We start from the raw sequence: 24,217 nt of genomic DNA, 5'->3' as shown, positions 1-24,217 counted from the left end.
TTGTATGTTTTTATCTTTATTTTTCTGGACAGCAGATGAGAGAAAAAATGGCTCTGAACTGAATGGTAAAAAGCATTACCTGAATTCAGTCTGCTCTTAATTTCCACATGAACCAATTTTTGGTGTATTACGCTCATTCCCAAATATATGAACTTTGCCACATTTTCAGTGGATTTATTAGCTTTATTTATTTTGTGATTTTGGCCTGAATTCTGGTGATGAGCAATCAAAATACATTTAGTTTTCTCTACTTTTACTTCTAGACCACCCTGCTTGCTACCGTCAATTAAAATTTCTGTGTTTTTCTTTATGGTATATATTGTCACGTGTTGGTGACTAGACACCAGGTTTGGATTGGTGATTGGAATTATTGAACACATGTAACTCACAGCTACAATATTTATAACACTGTCACTAATATACACTCTTAGCACATGATTACTGCATATGCTCCATCTCTTATGTCTTCGCTAATTGTTGCAGTTAGCGTCTTCACTAGGCATCTTAAGGTTAAGGATAATAACCATGGAGGTTCATCTGCTTCAGTGCTTACCTTCTCACTGATTGATGGCTGGCTGCCAGTTCACTGTCTGCTCACGGGTTATCACTCATTAACTTTTCGTGATGGCCCTTGCTATATAGCCTTGGGCCAGACCACATAGAAGACACTGCCTCTTTTGTGGCATGTTGAGTCTCCAACATTTCCTCTATCATTGGCAACATGTCCGTTGCCATGAACATGTGTTTATCCAGCTGTTACTGTCCAATGGATGGCTTCTCTTGTTAAACTATTCTGTTGTGTCACAGTATATTTTCCCCCCCAGTAGATTTACATCATCAACACAGACAAGCATGTGATCTGTCCCATTAATTTTAGTCCCATCAGGTTTTCCTAGGCCTAATAGCACATTGTAAATCAAAGTTTAAAAGGGATGACAGTAAATTAGCACCTTGTTTTAGACCATTTTGAGTAAGAACTGTATCAGAGAAATGTTTACAGACTTTACTATAGGCTTCATTTAAACACACATTAATCAACCTAACTAATTTCATGGATACCCCAAACTCTGTGAGAATACTGTACAATACCTGCCTACGAACTGAACCTTAGGTTGTCTTGAAGTCTATGAATGGCTGATGTTCTGTGTCATTGTACTCCCATTTTTTCTCCAGTGTCTGCTGTATCAGAAAATCTGATCAGTAATTGAAACTCACACTGATGATCCCTAATAATTTCATCTATGTATGGACTCAACCTTGAGGGAAGGATTTTGTATGAAACTGATAAAAATGATATGGCTCAATAATCACTACAGTCAATTTTATCATTCTTCTTGTAAATTGGTGCTGTCTTTCAGATATTCCCATGTTCCCTCATATTTAACTCGTGCACAGTCCTTGTTTATGTGGCAGAGTCTTGTGGCTGTGAATGCATGTACCAGTGAAAAATCAGTTTTTTATGTTTCATGAAGGTATAAATTATGGTTCTCAGAGGCATGGCACCATTCATTATGGAAGGGAGGTCACAATGTTTTGGAGGAATACTTTATCTAAATCTTCAGTGTAGATGTGAGCAAATTTGGAGAAGTGGCAGGATATATAGCAGTAGGAGGAAGGTAAACAAGTCTTGGATGACAGGAGTATTTGTTTCACTTCTGGACTGTGAGTGACACAATGACCATGATTTGGAAACTTGGAGATATTTATATCCTGACTAATATGTACAAGTTGGCTAAGGCTGTAACATTTCTGGCTTGTATTCAAGAGAAGGTGAGTTAGAATCTCAGACAGGACACTGGCCATCAGTAGTGGGGTTGTATGTAGTTTCCCCAGACTCTCCAGGCAAATAGCAAGATAGCAGGCCTACTCCAGATTCGACCATGACCATTTCCTTCCATTAAACATCCTACCATTCTGTCTTTTGTAGTCTCAGTTATTCTGAACTCTGTAAACCACGAACATTCAACAGAAGGTGGAAATAAGTGTTTTGCATCGCAGAGAAAGTTAGTTTAAGCTGTACTCTTTTTGACTTGCATTTAGACATCCCTCCTGCTAGATCTTGGGATAGTACCTAAAATTATACTGCAGCTATTCTCTTGCACCCCTTTCCCAGTAAATGTTCACGAACCATCCTCTCATTCAGAGCTTTATGCTCTGATCTACTGACATCACTGTGTAAACAGCAATATAAGTGGGCAAACATTCAACAAGAGATGGAAAAATTACTGTTATGACTTACAAAACAGCTTGACTTAACCCATAATGTTTTTTAATTCTACTTGGGAGCACTCATATTTTGAATTTTGGAATATTCCTGTGTCAATTTTGGGACCTGTATACAGGATTTGTCCAATTTAACTGTCTTTTTCTTATTCCATCAGTTATATTTGTGTTTTATGGTCTGCTCATTTTTTGTTTTATAACCACTGATGCATATGTATGATTCTAAAGACTGCAGTTGATCACACATTTAGTACTTTGTTTTAAGACATGGTTAAAAATCCAAATTTCCAGTTTATAGATGGAAGCAATGATAAGTGTACAATGAATTTGGTATGGTACATTCTTTGGAATTGTGTGCTAGGTTTCACTTGTAGCTTTACTTATATAATTTTTATCTTTAGAGGAAACACAAAGTAATTTCCAGTCACCATGATATCAAAGAATTGAATATCATTTTATTTAATTATGTGCTATTGTAGTGTAGTTAGGCATACTAAATTTTAATAGCTGGAGTAATATTTCAGTGTGTCTGCTAGCTGTAGTGTAGTTGAGTTTCTTGCATATCTGCGTGATAATGTAGTGGTAATGCAGCTTGCTAAGATTTTGAACTTTTTTGTCATTCATCATCATGGGATCAAAATACTTTGGAGGACATGTAGGTGTTCAAGTCCAGTATCAGTATTTTCCCAGATAAATAGGATTTCTAAATGCCTATTTCGCAAATGAATATATTAATTAAGGAGGGCAGATTGTTTGGTCTCCTCATTTACTAATTTATGAATATGCATATTGAAGTTTNATTTATGAAGTAGGCAGTTTATTATTGTGAGAATTTGCGTGGAGAAGTATACAAAGCAAACTGAATTTATATTATTGACTACTTGGAAGTGATGGCATGTAGTTTGAAAGATAGGTACAAGCATTTCAGAGGACTCTGGTGTAGTAGGACTTCATATATAATAGAGTTGTGATGATTGCAAACAGTGGATGGATATAATAGTAGCTTGACATCATAGTTGAAGTGTTGCCTGATGTCTGTCAGGGACGGGCTGGTGTCGAATTCCGTAACAAGACTAAGTCTGTTGCCAAGGTTGCCAGGATGTTAGGAGCCAGCAAGCAGAAGTTGCACACTCACTGTGGGAACTCTGAGGAGGTGAGTCATAAGGATAAGCTTCCCTCTTTTCTTAAAACCTAACATTATAAAGTATAGCATCACATCAGAATGGTGGAAGGTGTGTTTGTGGATGAAGTTGCTACTCCTTTCTTCAGGGTAAGAGTGCACTTGAACCCTGAAGGAAGAGGTGAATGTTCACCTTCTTGCTGTGGGTAAAGAACTCATTTGTTAGGCTACAGGTAGGCTCCAGAACGAGTCTGACAGAAAAGAAAAACTCCAGCAGTGCAGCTTCCTTCGCATTTGAGTGCATTTATTCTTCAAGGAGGAAGTGGCAGTCTTCTATAACATATGAGTAATTCTTAACCATTTTGACATGGTGCTACACCCCATAAACTTTACAGTGAGTATTGACTGCTGTGAAAGATGTCAGGTCTCAACAAAAATAACCTTAGAGGCTGTAGGATGCAGTACTAAAACAAGATGAAGTTTCCTTGTTGCCTTAGCACTGCACCACAAAGCATCTAGAAATTATGTTAAAGTTTCACAGATTCTTCATTTCAATACTAGATGGAGTTTTACTGAATGCTTTACCTCTACTTTACCCCTAGGAAACTCCTCTTGTACCCATCCAAGATGGAAGCGAAGTCTGTGAGAATCCTCCTGTAATGATATGGTTGGTAATATTATGATTTTAGGTGTTTGGTGACAGCATATACTTTTGCCATTGGTGTTTCTCATGTACACCATTCTGTGGTAGGTGAATCAAAATGAGTGATTAAAGAAAACAGCTTGTTTCAAGCTTGGTAAAGTGGCTTCTGAGACATAAAATATATTACAGTAGTAGGAGAAGATGCTGTATTAAAAGCACTGGTTGTTTTCGAGATTTACTTTCTCATATATGTGTAATATATACAGGGTGTGGCTGAAAGGTGTGGACCAACTCTAGGCATAAGTTCACATACCGAAACAAGAAAAAATATCTGTACCATATGTCAGAAAAGTTTGTGAATTAGAGCTAAAAAATACATTTGGAATAAGTGTTAAGTGTCCCCTTGTTGGTGATTGATAGACCTGCATATTTTGCCACATCAGCCTACAGACAACCATTACTGAGATTTCCTGTTACACGATCTGCCAAAGCCACTGGTAGTCAGAGCGTGAATGTGGCACATGCAATATGGTGCTCTGGCACGTTAAAGTCGCACTTTGCGAGATGTTCTCAGTAACACCTATCATGACAGATAGATAGATGGAGGACCACTGCATGACCTCCATGCTCACTAGATGTGAATCCTCTGGATTTTTACCTGTGGGAACACCTAAATCCCCTTCTGTATGCAGCTTCTATTGACAGTGAAGAAGCACATTACCATTGCATTGTGGATGCTTATCAGACTATCTGCAGCTGCCCCTGCATCATTGTATGGATGTTGCAGTCATGATGAGACTTGTCCAAGCGTGCATTGAATCTTGTGGAGGACATTCTGAGCACTGATTATAAATGTATACTTTCAGCTGTAGCTCACAAATTAAATGTTTCATGTCATGTTGATATGGACACTTTTTGGGGTGTTGAACTCGTGCCCAAAATTTGTTTGCACCTTTCAGTTACACCATGTATGAGAAAATATTGTAGTTTCAAATAAATTATTGCAGTTTTTGATGGATTTATGCATTTTCAGTCACCCTGAATATGAAGCTATTTTTGTGTGCGTGCGCGCACACCTCTCTAATGCCTGAACTGTTGGAACAGATTTTATCCTTGAAGAATACTGTCTACTGGGATATAACGCCATGTAGTTGATTGAAAGTCAGTGGACATTTTGGAGGAACATGTCTCCATCTTCAAAGTTGAAGAAATGCCGAGCAACCTGGCATCATGAAAGCAGGTGACAAGCAGAGCATATCCAACATGTTCCTCCAAAATGTTAGTTGACTTTCAGTGGACTAGATGGTGTTGTATCCCAGAAGGCAGTGCACTTCAAATCCTACAGATATTATTCATGTTCGGTATTTGAGAGTTTATCCATCAACGGTCAGTGCTTGATGAACATTTTAGCTCCAAGAAATAGGCTCTTCAGATGGGCCCCCAAAAAACAAAATCATGATTTTACCAAAAATGGCTCAGAGTTAAACTCGTAATTGCAGAGACTTCCTGAAATATAATTGCATAGGTGGCATCTTTAGGAAGGTAATGGTGCACCTTATAATGGCTGAAACACATATGAGAAAGTATGTGCAGTGGCTTTGCATTCTTTTTCATTTTTTTTTTCCTTTTAAAGTTGCCAGTGCATTCTATCAGATCTGAACATGCGAAGGATCTCTGCCAAATGAAAGAACAAAGAAAGTTCACTGTCTGTCCTGATCTCGATCAGCGTTATGGTGATCCATGCTCTTGGCCAGTGGTTATTACAGGTGATAAAACCTAGGTTTGTGGGTATGATTTGGAAACAGCTGTAGTTACCACAGTGGATATCTTGACTTGTTAGTATGCCCAGCGAAGTAGACCACACAAATTCTGTTAAATGTCAAGAGCATGTTCATCATTTTTTCAACTGTAATGAGGTTTTTGTGTCGTGAATTACACCCCCCCTCCCAGCCAAGTAAATAAGCAGTATTACTGGATGTCTGTGAGAATACATTTGCCAGAAACATCCTGAGACATGGCAAAATGTAGCCTGTCTGTGTGCCTGTCTGTCCCAACAGGTCATGACCAAGAACATGACTTTTTCCCCAGCCACCTAACTGCTTGATTTGATTCCCTGTGATTTATTTGTGTTTCCAAAGATGAACCTGAATCCCTGAATCCCAAAGAAAAGAGATGTAATGTTGTTTTAGAGATCCAGCAGAATTTGCAGCAAGTACTCAACAGCATTATGACAGAAACAGTCCCAGACTCTCTTCTGATCGCTGGGCTCATTGTGTTAACTTCCAAGCAGAGTATTTGGAAAAGAACACAGTGCACAATTGGACGACTTATAATCCAGTTATCCTTTCTCCAGACTGCAAATTGGGGAAAGGGGAGATGGTACTTAAGGTTTGGGAGTGAGTAATGCAGAGGTGGGGGTGTTGATGCTGTTTGTTTATTTAATGTGTGAGATGGTGAATTACCATAATTAGATTATTTATGTAGTTCTATATGTATGTGTATATGTTTATAATGTATTTATTTAACAGTAAATCAAAATCAGAAGTGGCACTGCTTCTTTAAGAACAGAAGTGGTGTGAGGAAAGTTGATTTTTTTATGAATGGTATTGTTAATGCTTTGGACAAAAGTGTATCACTGTCACATTTTCACATCATCATCATTTAACCATTAACAGGGCCAAAGATACAATAACTGGTCCATAAATCATTATTTATAAATGCATTGTTTTAATTTTGGACATGAGCTCAAGGGATAGGTGGCTGTGTGGGATCCAGAACTATTGTGATATGACAACAAACTTACTTCTGCCCCTGTTGGAGATGAATCATAGTCCACAGCAAGTCGTGTTACTGATGGAGCTTATGGAGAGTTTTATAATGTGTGGAAAATTATGTGAGTTTCTCAGTCTCAGGGATTGTTCCTCTTCATAGGACACATTCCCGCCCTTCCTGCCAGATTTGGATCCCCCCCCCACTATGTGCCTAGCCTGTTGATATCAAATACAGATGTTAGTTTCACACTGGGAAAATAAATCTGTGTTTTTAAGTTCATTGAACTTCATGAAAGTCAGTGTTTGTTACTATGAAGTTAAACCTTGAGTTGCCCTATCCTGAACTGTGCAACTCATGTTTTTAGTAAGTTAAATGTTTTGTTGCAGGTTGTTCTTTGTGTGAAGATCCTTAGTGATATAATGGAACTACTATTCCGTAAAGATATTGGACCAACAGCTCCAGATGTAAAAGAAATCATGCTTACGGTCTTGCGGACTGTCATCCAGACTACAATAACAATGGACCGGGAAAATCCTTTAGTTGTAAGTTCTTATTCATTACAAAATAATGACTTGAATCCTCAATCCATTTGCGTAACAAATTACCTATGGATGCCTATAGGAACAGACCATATCATGTAAAGGTGTTTGCTTTTCTTACTCCAGAATACACTTTCTGGACATCACAAAATTTATTTTTATGAATGCAGTGGTATGCTACCAGGGGTAAGAGGAAGTCCTACCACTAACATTTATAAAGCTGTAAGTCATGGGGGGTAAATATTTTCCCTGTTGCTATTTTCTCTTGTGCAAGTGCCTAAAACCTGGCCTTTGACCTATCAAGCTACTCAGCTAGTAAGGGGTTGACCTGCCTAGTACTTTCTTAACGATAACTGCATGCAGATGTGATCACATCCCCAAGAGACTGGGCTGGGTGTTGTGTTCATGGGTGGCTCTTAGACCAGTTACACTCATAGCACTCTTTGGAGAATTATCCTAGTAGCATACCTGCCACCATGTGGTCAATCCAAATCATAAAATATGGCCATGCAGTGACTAACAATAAACAGGCTCTGGTTTAAATGGAGATTTTGGATCATGCATATATATTACAAAATGATGATCTATTACTTGAAGAAAGCAGTCTTCTGGGATTTGGCACCGTGTATATGTGGTGTTAACCGACGTTTCGGAGGAACGTATCGCCCCCATCTTCAGGGTAGAAGAAAAAAGTATAAGAAATCTGCAAGCGACAACACCGTGAGAAACGGTCTGCTTTACCGTTTCTCACGGTGTTGTCGCTTGCAGATTTCTTATACGTTTTTCTTCTACCCTGAAGATGGGGGCAATACGTTCCTCCAAAACGTCGGTTAACACCACATATACACGGTGCCAAATCCCAGAAGACTGCTTTCTTCATAGTCACTGCCGTGAAAGCCTCAAATCTTACATCGATCTATTACTTGTTTGTTGAACCAATGATACCCATGCACTGCATACTGAACCATGAAAAAGCAATTTCTGCAGAATCTCCTAGTGCAAGACAGGCATGTTCATTTGAACTTTCTTTGCACTGGGTTAGATTTGAGCCTAGTATCAAGCTGCAAAACTGTGAGGATGAAAGCAGGTCCAAATCTCATAAGTCACATCATCAGTTAATTCTTCAGATGGGACAACAATCATTAATGTTGAGGGGTCTGTCATCACCCACTGTTTTTTATGTGATTTCATTTCCAAATTCAACACTGTCCATTTTAGAAACTAACTTGCATACTGCATCAGACCCAGGGCAACTTGCACACTTGTTAAAGCATGTGTTTCATTTTCTTTTGACCAAAGCATTTTTCAAGACAGTGTTTTGCATTGAAATCGCCTGTAAAGTGTGCTTCTTGCACCATGAATTTTATGTTCTCAGAAACCATGGACACATATTGTGTGGGTCCCTCTTGCACATCCATGGATGTAGTTCTGCAGTTTTTTCTTAATTCTGTTGAAACAGGTGCAGGTTTCTCATGAAATGCCACATATAGTTCCTGTAGATTACATGATACTAATCTGCTTTGCACATCTTAGAGAGTATGATTTCTTCAGGTCCTCCTTGCAACAACACAGGTGATGGTATTCATCATTCTCATAAAATTGGATGACCATATAACAGCTTTAGGCAAAGGCTGGCAACTCTCCTTTCCAAATTCACGAAGAATGTCATGAGTTTTCTCTTAAAGTTCTTTTTTCACAGTGTGTTGAGACGCACCAAGCTCAGCAGTCCCCTTTACTGACCAGCTGTGGGGTTTATATATCCTAGCTTGTGCTATGGGGGAGATAGCACGAATTAGGGAGGCGAGGAATGTGTAGGATATTGGTGGGAAAGCCAGAAGGAAAGAGACCACAGGGAAGACGAAGGCGTAGGTGGGTGAACAATATTAGAATGGATCTTAGAGAGATAGGATGGGATGGTATGGATCGAATAGATCTGGCTCAGGATAGGGACCATTGGAGGGCTCTTGTGAACAGGGTGATGAACCTTCGGGTTCCATAAAATGCTGGGAAATTCTTGAGGAGCTGCAAAATTGGCGGCTCCTCAAAAAGGGCTCAGCTCCATGAGTTAGTAAGCAAGCTTGTGCTGTTGCTGGTGTCTGGAGATAAGGACTAGCTCTTTTGATTGGGCCCAACTGAGCAGGTTCCACCTGAAGATGAAGACAGAATCCAATTTCCAAAACATTGTGCATTTTAAATAAAAACAGGATGATGGATACTGCCCGGAAACACAATAATTATGATAACTGATGTCGCTTATAAATATGCCACAACTTTATATTCAGATAGAACAGAGCAGCTGGTGTTCCAACCAAGATTCGAACCAAGCACATTCCGAGTACAAATGCAGACATTACTGTTATATCAGCTTGATCAGTACCAGTGGTATAATTTCACCATTGCAGCTGATAGTGATTCAGATTTCTCCAAAGATCATTACAGGTGATGAAACCTGATGTTTATTTTATGCTCTAAGAAAATGGCAATCCTCTGTATGGAAGCTGTTATTGTTGCCAGGAGCTGTGAAACTGTAGCAGGATCGCACAAAAAGGAAGGTGAAATCTTGTTATACTAACAAGGCATCAGTGTATGTCTGATGGTGATATGGACAGTAGTGAAAGGTACAAGGAGATGCTCACCCATCTGTGGAAGGCATTTTGCCTGAAACATCCCAAAATGGTGATCCCTGTGTCTGAGTGCTCCTGTATGACTGCCCCAGCACATTGGTTACTCTTATGCATCAGAAAGTCATGAAGCTGGTATTGTTGTTTTTTCAATCACAACACTGTTGTGATTGTGAGCCCTACAGTTTTATGGTACCTTTGAAAAAGGAGGACTAGCTGCAGGAATGTCACATGAAGGTTCACCTGACTGCACACTGCATTGCAGGAGGATGTGTGCAGTGGTTTCAAGAAATATTTTAAGCAACTTTTCTCATATTCTGGAATAAGTGTGTAGCTCCTGAAGGACAGTATTTTGAAAATAATTGCATTTAATAGCTTGTTAGTTCTTCCAGATTTGAGATATTGTTCCTTTCCCAGAACTTTCCGAAGCTACACTATAGAGCATTTATTTTGTCTGTTTTTGTATGGTTATGAAACATGGTACTGTATGTAAACTGAAATTATTTGGAAATGAAATTACATTCATATACGCTAGAGTCTATACTACCTCAATACAGAAACCTCTTTTCCTATGCAGGGTCGACTGGTCGCTGTAATGATTTCAATTTTTCGTCAGATGACAGCACATCATTTTGAAGTGTACATAGGTCACTTTGTGACAATTACAGACCTGCTTGATTTCCTTATGGAAATCTTACTTGTATTCAAGGACCTGGTGTCAAAACCTGTTTATCCTAAGGATTGGTGCGAGATGATAATGTTGCAGAACAGGTGAGCAAGTTCATCTTATTGCTATTAGATGCATTCAGGAAGTTTTGAATTTCTCAAGAAATAATGATAGCCTGTCTTGGTTCATGGTCTCATTTGTGCAAAAAAATAGTAATCCAGGTAGTATGGCATGAACCATGTGATTGATATAGAATTCTCATTGGCATTTGTTGCAGTTTATGAAGCTTACTTTCAGTAGATGTATAATTGGCATTACAAAACTGATGTGAATTGAATTATTTTGAATCTAAACATTTTGGTTGCTATCCCCTATGAGCACACTTTCCTCCATGATGTCATCCGCAACATTCCCTGCAGAATTCTTTGCAGTTTATTAAGCTTGCTTGCTGCCAGTTTATAAATGGCATTTAAGCAAAATATGAAATTTGTTAGATAAAATGAGTGAAATCCATATTTAAATAACATAATAAGGCACAATAATTAATTTTCATAAAATATGTGAAAGAATTTTGGGTTGGCCTGCAAAGGGAAAGTCTGTTTATGGCCTTATCAAGAGTTGGATTTGTAACCAATCAGTATGGCTAAAAATCGAATTAACTAAGTAATGTTATTCCAAGACACATCAAATTCCACAACAATTTGATTAATGGTTTTTGACATAAGTTTCAACGAAAGTTCATTTATGCCCTTATGTGAAATATAATTTGTTACTGGACAGTATAGCTAAAAAACAGAATTACCCATGTGTGTGTGTGTGTGTGTGTGTGTATGTATATATATATTGTAATGTATTTTGCTATTGATGGCGCCGTTCGGATTGTTAATTGGTTTATTTAACAACCTACAAGTCTTGGCTGCAATTAATTATAACACTGTTACGGGCTTACACAATTTACAAACCCTACTCACAAATCTCTTCAATCTGTCTTCCGTAGTCTTCACTTATTCACAGTACAGTACGGGAGCTATACCAGTGTCACTGTATTACACACTCCCAATACCTTCTCACACTATCACTTCTAATCACACGTTCCGGTATTCTTCTTTTCGCATTCACGATTCGCTTGCTACAACTGAACTTGGCGACTGTTTCAATTCAACTGTCTTAGGCGGCTGCTACATTTTAACTGACTCCTTAGGCAGTGCAGTTATCATATAAACCCTCAGCCAGACAACAGGAAAACGCCTCGCTTTCTTGTTGCCTAGTCGCCGTGTTTACGGGTGTTGCTGGGAATGCTATCGAGAGTTGTTTATTGCTGCATAGCAACCGTGGCATCCTCTGCTACATCACTGTTGTCACCTGCCATGTCACTGTGGGGGAGCTGCCAGAGCGCTGACCAGCCTGTTACCATATCAGCGAAAGCGCTCGATGTTCTTGCATCATCGCTGGTGGAGGAGGGGATGTCCTCCATAGCGCAATACGTCACAATATACACATGCACACACGCACACACATATATATATACATACATATATTGTAGCATGTACAGCCGTTGCTGTGCAGCAGGCAAATATACAACTGTTTCTGAGTAACAGCCCTGTAAACACATTCGTGTGGAAATAAATACATATGTTGGAAACGGGCTGTTTTCTGTATGGTCCATGTCGAGATGTTATGAGCAGGACGGTTTGAAGCAACCACTTCAGTTGAGCTCTGCAACGGTGGCTGATGAGAGATGGGACCGTAGTTGAGTTGAAAGTTGATAAGAGTTGTACATAGGTGGCTGTGAAGATTGGACCTGAGCATGGGAGGCTGAAGAATCATCACTGTTAGAAGCCGTTGTCAGGGAACAGCTGATGAAGGCACAGCAGGATGGAAAAAGTCTTAGTGGGTGTTGTGATGATTTGTGAATTGCAGAGTTTAGCGGTATTGCTGTAATCACTTGTACCGAGTGGTGTGTATAAATGGTCAATAAATCTGTTCACCAATGCATACCCTGTCTATAGTCACCCTTAAATCATGACAAAGATGTTTCATACTGTATTTATCAAATTTCTGTATTTTAGTATTCTGCTGTATTAGTGAAGTTGGTTGCACTTACCTATCTTCTCTACACAATGCACCAGTGATGTTGTTCAGTTGTGTATTTATTAGTCAATCACAAGGTCACTATGTACACTGGACACTGAATTGTTATTTATTAACAACATATTTTGAGCAGTATAAAGTTGTCATCAGGTAGATCTGTGAGCTGATACACTGTCAGTTGTATAGTCATTGTAGATAAAAAAAAAGGGAGGGGAAACTGCTTTAAATTTTCTAATAGAATTAAAATTGAAGTTAAATTAATGTAACGTGTTTGGAATAGGTACTTCCATGGTAACACAATAATAGTGGGCCGTTGCGTAGAGAATGCCAAAACAATGAACGTGTTTCCCTGGAGATGAACAACAGAAGGTTCATAGACAGACACGTACGAGCGAGACAATTGAGATCCAGCCACAGCCAAGGACAGTTGAGAGGTCACAGCCGCAGTAGAAGTATTGAAATTGAGGCAGTAGTTGTGATACCGCAAGTTATAGTAATTGTATTCCTGACTCTAAGTAAGTGTGGATGAATGAGTTGAATAAATAAGCATCGAATCCTAAGGCTACAGGAAGTTATTTGTCGCGCTGCATAGGTAACACATGACATTATATTTGGTGCCAGTGTTTTTATAAAGACTGGTGTTAAATTCAGGACTGATATTTGATGTTTTTGATTTGCCTCTTTCTTCTTTTGGCAAAAGATGGGGTATTACAGTTAAATTATGAATAGTAATACATTTTTATATCATTTGTTGCAGTGTCATCCTGAAGTCTCTTCGATTCTTCTCACACACAATACGCGATTACTTCTTCCAGCCATTTGAGCACCAGGCATGGAACAACTTCTTCCATTGTGCCATTGCATTCCTTACTCAACCTGCATTACAGCTGGATGTTTTCAGCCAGAATAAACGTGCACGCATTATTGGAAGGTACAAGGATATGCGCAGAGAAACAGGCTTTGAGATACGCAGCATGTGGTTCAACCTTGGTAAGTGTGCTCTTACATTATTACACATGTGTTATCTAGCATTTATTAAACGTAAAGGTTAGCCATTGAAATTTTTCAGTGATATATTTGCTATCTTTTTTCTTTCTGAGTTTGCAGTTCTGCTACACTGAAAGGCTCTGTTATTGCAGGATTTTTTATAGCTAAAGATTTTTGGCACTAGTTTAGTACTGGCAAGATTATTTTTATAGGATGTCCATATTTTGATAAAAATATTGTGTGTTGTGTGAGAAAGGAGTCTCACAGAGTAGGCACACTTACCAGAAGACACACACATAACTTGCCTCTGTAACACTGTATATCTTTTATGCTCAGAAAAGGTCAGTATCAAAAGAAAATGTTATGTGAAAGTCTACAGGGGTCCTCTTACCAGATGTGCTGGAATCAAAATTAAGGGAACCTGGGTTATGAAATCACAATCTCTTGNTTCTGAGTTTGCAGTTCTGCTACACTGAAAGGCTCTGTTATTGCAGTAATTTTTATACAAATAACATCACTGATATTAAGAGATGCTTAAAGCTTGACCCTTTCGTAGCATTTCCTTGTTTCAGACAGTTTGAATAGTAAATGATAAGACAAATATTTACCTATACAGACTTCATTGCATCATGGGTGTACTAAATACAGTGAGAATATCGTACAGTGTTTCCCTTCAAACTGAATCATAGGCACTCTTGAAAAAGTAAAGTAACAGGCCGTGGAGGCCCATAGGATTGTGAGATGTTGAGGATCCCACATTTTCTAGACAGTCGGCACATAGATGACGGTAAGATTGTCAGCCTTACACACTGGCCACCTTTTACCCCCAAGAATATTCCTGGTACTCATTTCTGTTAGAGGCTGAGTCAACCCCAGGGCCATAATGCAGCTGGAAGGATTAGGTAAATTGAAAAAATCCAGTGACCTCATCGGGATTCGATCCTGCAACCTTCCGGCTTGTAGCATAGTGCCAGGCTCTCTTGACGTCTGTGAATAGCTAATGAAAGTGACGCTCTGTTTACTGAATCAACATAAAACACTGACCACTTGATTGTTTCTGATTCTGGTTGGTTGTTTACAGTGCTTCCTAGATGGACACGGTGACTAAATACAAGCTTAGTGGAGTGAACACTGATGACATAAGTTTTTAGTACTCTGTTATTTTGTGCGATGGAAATATATCTAGAAACTATATCAGCCTACACTGAATTTGGGTGAAGCCTTGATATTCTTCATAATACTTCCCCAAGACCTCTCACAGAAATTTTCGTTCTCAATTGTTCCTTTGAATGGCTCTTTTCTCTCTACTTTTGCATTGGCATCTCCTAAAAACTATGCATGTGGTACCTGGGTATATTTGTTTATGGTCAGTTTATTTAATGACACTGTTAGGCTATCTATGTATACACAGGAAAGAATACAATCTGGCAATAAAGCATATTATGCCAACCTATAGTTACTAAAATCTAAGTATATAAACAGGAATATGAAAATGAAAATATGTAAAACATTAATATTTTCTGTAGTAATATATAAAAATTAGACACGGGTGCTAAAGAAAGAGGATGAAAATAATTTAAGAAGATTTGAAAGAAAAATTAGTATGAAAATATATGGGCCAATGAAACAAGAAGAGCAGTGGAGAATTAGAAACAACGAAGAAAGAAGATATAGTTAGATTTATAAAGGCAAGAAGAATTGACTGGCTGGGACATGTAGAAAGAATGGATGCTAACAGAATGCCAGGGAAAATCGTGTATGAGAAGATGTACACTAAAAGAGTAAGAGGCAGACCAAAACTGAGGTGGTTTGATGATGTCAGAGAAGACTTTAGGATACTGAAAGATAAAGATTGGAGATCCACTGCGATGGACAGAGATGCTTGAAGGCTGTTGGTGCAGGAGGCCAAGACCCATAAGGGCTGTAGAGCCAGTTGGTATGTATGTGCGTGCGTGTGTTTTTTTAGGCTATGTATTGTCAGATGATTGGATGACAGTGAATAATGAATTTGACAGGATGCAAGGAAGCAATTGTCTAATTTAATGGCTTTAATCCTGTAAGTGAGCTTGGTCATCTACAGATGCTGTATGCAAAATTACCATAGAGGAGATTCTGTCTCTTAAGATTATACTCTGTCAAATTAAAAGTTTTTCTTCTGAAAGAGCTTTAAGGAAATTGTTTCTTTCCCTGTCAGTAGATGGTGCATGTAGATACATTTTGTGATTTATTGGATGTATGCAATTTTTTGCTTTTCATTTCTTTGCTGTGAAATACTGCCTGTTGCTAGTTTACCTAAAAAGTGGTGACTTGGGAAAAATCATCTGCAGAAGTGATAGAAATGAAAATGTTAAGGTTTTCCTGGAGCTTCTGTGGAAAAACCATGAAAAATCTTTGTCTAGTCTGTGTCCCAGCCAAATTTCAAACTGGACCTCCCACACTTAAGTAGGAAGTGTTACTGATTGAACCCACTTGTTGTCACTTGTGGAAGTGACCAGATATCCATTTTAGTTCATAATAAAAACTGTCCTTCACATCATCACTTTTATCCTATATGTGCATGCAGAAAAATATTACATTTGCCTTGTAGTAGTATCCTGTCAGTAACAAATTCTAGTCTCTTAATTCCTGGTCTTTTTATGTATGTAAACGCTGTAGTGATCAGCATTTCCTTTTGCATAGGCACACGTGTAATCTGACCTCCTGTACTCCCACTATATCTGCAAATGTATCTAACTTAAACTTCACTAATTGTCTTGATACTCTTTCCAGTGAATCTAAGCTATAGAGTCTCCTGAAATTCCAAGTTGGAAACCACATATCCATTTCCTGTTGCATTTTGGCAGTTAATTATGAGTTATCATTGAATTGCAATAAATCAGTGACACTTAGGCTGAAACTGACTTTGCTTCAAAATTATTTGTGTCCCTCTTCTTTCAGAATTCTCATACTCCCATAAAGAACCAGGGCTCAAAACTGAAGATCGAATGCTTGCAGACGAGAAGAAATTTGTTATAGGAAAAGTCCCTAATTTGATTTACCATTGAATTCATAAAGATAGCACGGTTGCTTCATTAACTAATCAGATGTTGTATGTGGTATACTATATCATGCAGTGTTTGTTTGTTTCATAATTTCTCAGGTCAATACAAGATTCAGTTTGTGCCCGGGTTGGTTGGTCCGTTCTTGGAGATGACCTTAATTCCAGAGACTGAATTAAGAAGAGCAACAATTCCAATTTTCTTTGACATGATGCAGTGTGAGTTTTACTCTTCTCGAGTATCAAGCGAAAGCTTTGGTGACACTAAGCGCAACACTGCAAACATCAAAGCCCACTTCTCAGAGGTATGGTATCATTGTTATCTTGACATCTGCACCACCACCATTACCACCAGCACTGCCTCCACAGCTACTGTTATTACAACAAATGCCACCACCTCCACCACCACAGCCACTGCCTCCACACCTGCTGTTATTACATATATATAAAGGTAGAATTCCATCAAGTGCTACTATTTAGTAATCAAATAAATAAATCTTTTCTGTCTTACCCATTTAGTCACTTAACAACCATTGTCAGGAGACAAACCAACAACATTATGAAGGAAAAATATTATACTATACATAAGCTGTTATTACATATCACTAAAGAGGCTAGTGGCAGCTTATATATAGTATTTTCTTTTTAATGATGGTTTGCCTCCTCGTGATGGCCACAAGTGTCCAAAATCTGTAAGCCAGAAAGTATTTTATTTATTATATGAAATAGTTACACTTTATGGAATTCTGCTTTTTAATTTATTGATATGTGTATGTTCTTGAAGCATGAAGTAGTTTAGTTGTATACCATGAGACACAGTGAATGCACAGGAACACATGATTACTTAGTGACAGTTGTATGAATGCGTTACTGACAGGTTTGAGGTGGAATGTTATAGCAGCAGTTCACTGGGACCCTTTCTTGAACATTCTAGTCACATCTCTTATATCTTTTAAGAATATAATTGGTGTGAAGGTATAGAGGGATCATTTATTCCTCAAAAGTATTGGTACCCAGCTACCAAACTACACAGTGTCATATTACAGAAGACTAATCTTTATATGTGTGGTAGTTTTACTATATAACAATTTTTATTCTTTGAATATTATTTGTACATTTTCCTTTAGATTTCATTTAAAGGTATGCTGTAATGCCTTTTTACTAGCTCACATCTGAATAATGAATTGTACCCATGCAATAAGAGCACATTTGAGATCCTGGAGTCTACCGAAAATTTACCGGTGTAAGAAAATATTATTAATGTATTCACTGCCAGTAGTAATTGTTTGTAGTTGTCAGTTCTTATTAAAATTTTAGTTTGAGAATGAAATGATTGCCAAGCTTGATATCCTGGTGGAAGGGGGACGTGGAGATGAACACTATAAAGAACTGTTTGGAGAAATTATGCTGGATCGTTGTGAGAACCATTCCACTATGAGGGATCAGGTAAGATGTGTAGGTCCTAGTTCTCATTGTCAATATTCACTGTTTTGTCATAATGAGTCTGATGACAAATCCTTCTCTATTCATCATAAATATTTCTCTTTTACATGTCTGTCTTTTCTCTGTTCACTTCTGTATATCTTCTCTCACCACCTTATTTCCTTGTGGGGCATTTATTCAAAATCTTTCTCTTCGACCCTCTGAAAGGATCCTATTATTCTTTCAAAACATGTGCCTGTACAATTTTTTTTCATAGTCTTGTGTATCATCTTAGTTTCAGATGTTATTCCATCTTATTCATTCTTAATACTTTTCATACTCACATCTGCTGTATAATATAACCTAACAAGTTGTACATGTAAAAAAGTAAAACATATGAATTTGTGATACAGCATAATTTTGGATTCAGAAGAAGCAGTGTATGATTTCTTCTGTCCATACTATTACAGTGAATGAAATGACCTGTGGTAGTGATTTAATTTTTTTCTTGGTGAACACCTTCCATGAAAAGTGAAAGTACCCCTTCCCCGATTATTACTTCTTCTGGAAATTTCTCTCTTCCCCTTTCTCCCTTTCCAAACATTTGATCGTGCCACTGCCTCACATCTAAAGTCTTACATGGAATTTCAGAAATAATTTCTGTTCTAAATGGAACAGAAACTGATCTAACATGCAGTATTCTCCTGTTAATCTGGCATGTGATGTATCTATGTGCCTTTTCTGGAGGTGTTAGAAAAATGCAATGTTCTTATTGAATTCACATAGTCCATTCAGCTGTCTGTACAATGAAACAACTTGAGAAACATTTTACAGATTTTCATGAAACTTGTTACTCAACAATTTTACAAAAGATTTTCAAGACATTTAATTTTTTTAGATTGGACAGTTATTTCTACTGACTGGATTAATACTGCTGATGTTGTGACATTTTCATTTTAAGGAAGAAATTTGAACAAACGAATGTATGTATGAGGAGATGGCCACAATAATCTGACCCTTGCACTGCGACCTTCAATGATCTGTTGTGCTTCCCATTTGATTAACCCTTTATTGGTCCTATTCTTCAAATGAAATATAGGACTTTGTTTATGGGGCATCATAGTAGTCACGTGGTTCCATAAAGTACTGGCCAAGGTGATGAAATCTTAAATTGTGTTAACATTATGTAGTGCATTGTTGTGTTGATAAATACATATTTTATGTTATCACAGGGTATGAAGTTTGTGAAAACTGTGACTCGTCTTATGGAGCGATTACTGGAGTACCGTTTCATCATCACAGATGAAAATAAGGAAAATCGCATGAGCTGCACTGTCAACCTTCTTGTGAGTATGCACTATTATTGCATTTTCCTTTAGCCGTTCATTTGGTTCAGGGTTTTCAGATACTGATAGCTGTTGGTCATAACCACCGAAGTGTGTCACATCATTAGAAACATTTACAGTAAACTCTCACATCAACTACAAGTAAGCTGCTAGGCCTTTACAGCGTATAAAGAATCCTTCCATCTGATGTAAATGTGTTTTGCATGAAAGTGACATGTCTTAATCATCTTTGAACACACTGATGTATGTGCCCTTTTTCCATAAAGTTTGTCTTTTATGCATTCTTCATTAGCATTTTATGATTGTACTGAAAATCATGAAAATATCCTGTCTTATCAGCATCATAAATATTATTTATTAACAGCGCATTGGTTGTACAGCAAAATCTTGATCCAGTGTTCTTACATTTAGTGAAATCCCATATTCAATTAATATTTTTTTCTGGCCCTAGCCTAAGCATATTATAAGAAATGTATTATTTCCCCATATTAAGTTAATTTTGATGTAGCAAATCTGCATTTAGTGTAAGGTATTTTCAGCTTAGAGAACTGATATTTCTGTTAGTTTGATTGTGGTTGAAACAAGAGTCAGTATTGATGTTTTCTCTCTGCCAGAATTCATTACTGCACAACACTCTTTGGCATATGATGTTGCATATTTAACCCACACTGAAACCACCTGGTTTCTTGGCTCATATTGTTTGATTTTTTTGTGGGTTCTTTTCGTGTTTATTTCACATGTCAGTTATTTTATGAATTAATTTCGTATTTTTGATTATGTATTTGTATTTACTTGTCTAGAAACAGTTTTTTTAATTATTGTGTAAATGCATTTTTTATCATAATTGTGTACAGTAAGTATTATAACAAACTGAACAATTTCTTGTTATAATTTTGCATAACTTTTATTTAGTGGAAAACTCAGATTAGTATAATAGAAGTCGTTCCCCCAGAGATTCATTAGCCTTTATCAGCTGGCACTAGGGACTGCAATCTTGGGCTGGCTGCCAGATTTTAACTCGGGGAAGTTTAAATAGTAGGGTGTTAGTTGTGAAGAAATGTGTATATCAGATTATGTTCAAAGGGAAGTTTTATTAAATGTTACTGGACAGAAAAAGATATTTGAATCTTTGTGTCTTACTGCTTTTAATGGTTTATTACAGTGACTTCAGAACAAATGTCATGCCTGAAAATTAATTGTTTCTAATCCTTGTGATTACTGGCCACCACATTCTGCAAGTTTTATGTCAGCAAACCATGAAATACTATTTTGTTCTGAAGCCTGACACCTGAGTTCACATAAATTATAAAAATCTTTGTATTTTCTTGGATTCCTCATGAAACAGGACTTCTACAGCGAGATCAACCGCAAAGAGATGTACATCCGCTATGTGAACAAACTCTGTGATTTGCACCTTGAGTGTGACAATTACACAGAAGCTGCGTATACACTGAAGTTGCATAGTAAGCTTCTTCACTGGTCTGATGCACCTCTGCCTCCCTTGCTGAAGAGCCATAAATACCCCACATGTCAGACACACAGAGAACTCAAGGAGGCATTGTACTATGATATCATTGATTATTTTGACAAAGGAAAGGTAAGGTATTACTATTTGTTCTCATTAATTTTTGTGTATTCTGTGCTAATGTCTGCTCTTATATATATATTCCCCCTAAAACTTCTCAGCAGTTTTCCTTGAAGTTTCACGGAGCAAGTTGGCTCAAGCATCAACATTTCCAACTTCTATTTAGGCTGAGACTGATTCAAATTGTGCACAGGATATGGCTATCATGACTAAGGATTTTTTGTAGTTTTCCATAGTCTGTTAAAGGAAATGCTAATGTGATTCCCCAGATTATGTCTTAGCTGCTTCTTTCCACATCTTTCCAGTTCATTATTTGTCATTTATTTTTTTCTTGACGCTATTTGAATTGAGTTCCTGCCAGTGTTATTAAATGAACTATAAGTAAAGAAAGTCGTCTTCTGGGATCTGGTGCCGTGTATTCTTGGTTTTCACCGACGTTTTGGAGGAACGTATCGCCTCCATCTTCAGGGCAGGTGAGTCGTGTTGCGTTTACAGAGAGCAGTAGCTCAGCTGAGTGAAGATTGACTGGGACTCAAGAAATAAATAAGGGGCAGTGTGGAGAAGTAAACACAAGCTTCATCACCCCCACTCCATCACTTCACATTCAACATGTCAGCAGAGTGGGATGATGTGAAAATATGGCCATGAAAACCAATGGTGCTCTGAACCAAGAATGGCTCATTGGTGAAGGCCAGTAGCAAATTGCTGCTACTCTCTGCTCAGTCAGTGAGTCTCCTGTGACATTGCAGTGAGGAAGCAGGATGACTACAAAGAAGGGGGAGAAAGAAGCAACAGGAATGAACCAGCCAATTTAATCACTTGCAAATAAGATGGAGTGGTGTCTAATAAATCCATTTCTGACCAGAACCCACAGTGTAGTCAATTTATATGATGATATTATGAAGACAGTTTATGTAAGTGTTCGCGAGTTCTTTTTTCAGTTATTTCTAGTTGTTTTCTTCCACAGAAATGAAGAATTATGAACGTATGAAGTCTTGGATTTGGAAATATATAAATCTGTTTAATTTAGTGAAGAACTCTCAGACGTTTCCATATAACCATTAGTTATTGATGTTTTGGTTTGAGAGGTCACATATCCTTTGTCCCCTTGCCCCTTGCACTCGGAGGTTGTGGGCAATCCTGTTAAGAATCTGAACGTTTTTCTACAACATCTTGTTTACAGATGTGGGAATGTGCTATAGCTGTGTGTAAGGAGCTGGCTAGTCAGTATGAAGAAGAAGTGTTTGACTACAAACAACTGAGCTTGCTACTGAAGAAAGAGTCACATTTCTATGATAGCATCATGAAGCAGATACGGCCAGAACCAGAATATTTCCGTGTTGCATACTATGGTCGAGGCTTCCCAGCATTTCTCCAGAACAAGGTATGTATGCAACTGAAACATGCATTTGGCAGCTTTAAAGTTCTGGGAGAGGTGTATCGAATCTTGTGGGTTTGAGGAGAAGATAGATGAAGTCGTCTTCAGCATACCATCCTTAAGCACCTACACAATTCTGCTAGTGTTTTAATTGTTGTATAAAACTTTTCTGCAAGCCACCTTATAAATCTCCTAAAAGGGGCATTTAAATTCCATAGTTTTAAAAATACTGTCTTTGAGCAGCTATACAATCCTGCTAACTTTTCAATAGATGTTTGAGACCTTTCTGGATAGTCATCGAGTACAGTCCCTGCATAGTTGTCTTAAAAACTGCTTCAGTCCAATTTTTCAGCAGGTCAGCCATCTGGGAAAGAACAGAAGACTCATGTTATTCATGATTAGGAAAATTTGGTGGATGGGTAAGCACCATGATGCCCTATTTTGTGAGTTGCTTTTGTGCAAGCAATGTCAGATGTACCGGGGCATTGGAGTATACAGTATTTAGGACACTTTGGGTGCATTACCCCCTGTAGGAAGAAACAATTCCAACGTGTGGAAAAGCAGTGCAGCATTTGGACATCTACCTCCACTTCCTTAGTGGCATATCTGACATGCCAGAGTCAGCTGTTAGAAATATTTGGAAACTGGAAAGCCACACTCCAAATCAGAAGAGTTCTATCTTATGGAATATAACGCTCTGTAGTCTGTGAAAGTCAGTCAGTGTTTCAGAAGAACATATTGCTTTCCACCTGTAGGATCACAGAGTAAGCCAAGCAAGCAGCAAGCAGTCTGCTTACTCTTTGACCCTGAAGATGGAGGCAGTATATTCTTCCGAAATGGTTTACTCACCAGACTACATGACATTATACCACAGGAGACAGAGCATTTCATAGTCACTACTCTGAGAACCTTAAATTGAATATACTCCAAATCTAGCACAAAAGTAAAACAAATGGTAAGTTCAGGAAAAAACAGGGCAACAGACTCTCAATTTAAACCAAGGCAGCTCGAATATGTACTGTATATTCAAAAGCCTGAGCATTTGGTAAGTGATTTATCTGTCTCTTCAGTGAAAAATGCTGCCTTATATGTATAATGTAATATAGTGTAGATATGAAAGATCTTGCAAGTAGTTAATGTAAGGCAAAACTCATTTCCATTAAAGTATTAAGGTATATTATATTTCAGCGTTCTGTTGCATTGAAGCGGCTGTGATTCGCCGTAGGGACATGCATCTTTGTTTCAGTTGCTATTATCCCTTGGTCCATTGGTTATAGGATGCTTTTATGTTGGTCAGCAGAAATACTAGTTGTACTTTTCTTTTGTGATGGACATGCTTGAAGTGTTGTCTATGCTGTCTACAGACAGAATATATTCCAGTTCTTAATGGCCATTCTCTTTTCAAGGGATGCTAGGAACTCCATAAACAACAGACATCCCATCCATGCATTAGGCCCCCCATACACACACAGTTTGGCCTTCCGATCGACCTTCCTGGCAAAACTTTCACAGTTTACCCCCTTCCTTTCCTTCCCCATGCACGCGCAGATAAACTGGCAGGCTTCATGCCACAGTCACGGTCTTCCAGCCTATAATGCTGAGTCACACACGTCACGTGCTACGGTCCTGCAGGTAGAACTGACGGGCTGACGGGTTTCCCACAGGCCAACAGTTCAAATGATTGGCCGGCCGGCCGGCCGCACCACAGACATCAGTTTTGCCTGTCCGTCTTCAACTGTGCAGGCCGAACTGGAGGCCAAACTGTGTGTGTATGGAGGCCCTTAGA

At 38.2% G+C, this 24,217-nt stretch overlaps 1 protein-coding gene across 5 annotated transcripts in view; it reads left to right on the top strand.

Annotated features, from left to right (window-relative positions):
* Positions 1-24,217, top strand: part of LOC111864920 (dedicator of cytokinesis protein 1) — a 105,571-nt gene that overhangs the window by 45,205 nt on the left and 36,149 nt on the right. For 4 of the 5 annotated variants that reach the window (XM_023852539.2, XM_023852536.2, XM_033751624.1 and 1 more), the window contains exons 17-25: positions 3,266-3,376; positions 7,145-7,300; positions 10,496-10,689; positions 13,434-13,666; positions 16,803-17,005; positions 18,018-18,146; positions 19,355-19,468; positions 20,814-21,065; positions 22,237-22,437. In XM_023852539.2, coding sequence (XP_023708307.1) covers positions 3,266-3,376; positions 7,145-7,300; positions 10,496-10,689; positions 13,434-13,666; positions 16,803-17,005; positions 18,018-18,146; positions 19,355-19,468; positions 20,814-21,065; positions 22,237-22,437 — 1,593 coding nt within the window. The remainder of the gene's footprint in view (positions 1-3,265; positions 3,377-7,144; positions 7,301-10,495; positions 10,690-13,433; positions 13,667-16,802; positions 17,006-18,017; positions 18,147-19,354; positions 19,469-20,813; positions 21,066-22,236; positions 22,438-24,217) is intronic. The other variant, XM_033751625.1, reaches the window with a different exon arrangement.

This window comes from Cryptotermes secundus, unplaced genomic scaffold (genome assembly GCF_002891405.2).
Source record: "Cryptotermes secundus unplaced genomic scaffold, Csec_1.0 scaffold62, whole genome shotgun sequence".
Classification (NCBI taxonomy): domain Eukaryota; kingdom Metazoa; phylum Arthropoda; class Insecta; order Blattodea; family Kalotermitidae; genus Cryptotermes; species Cryptotermes secundus.
This window is presented reverse-complemented; position numbering and strand designations above follow the sequence as displayed.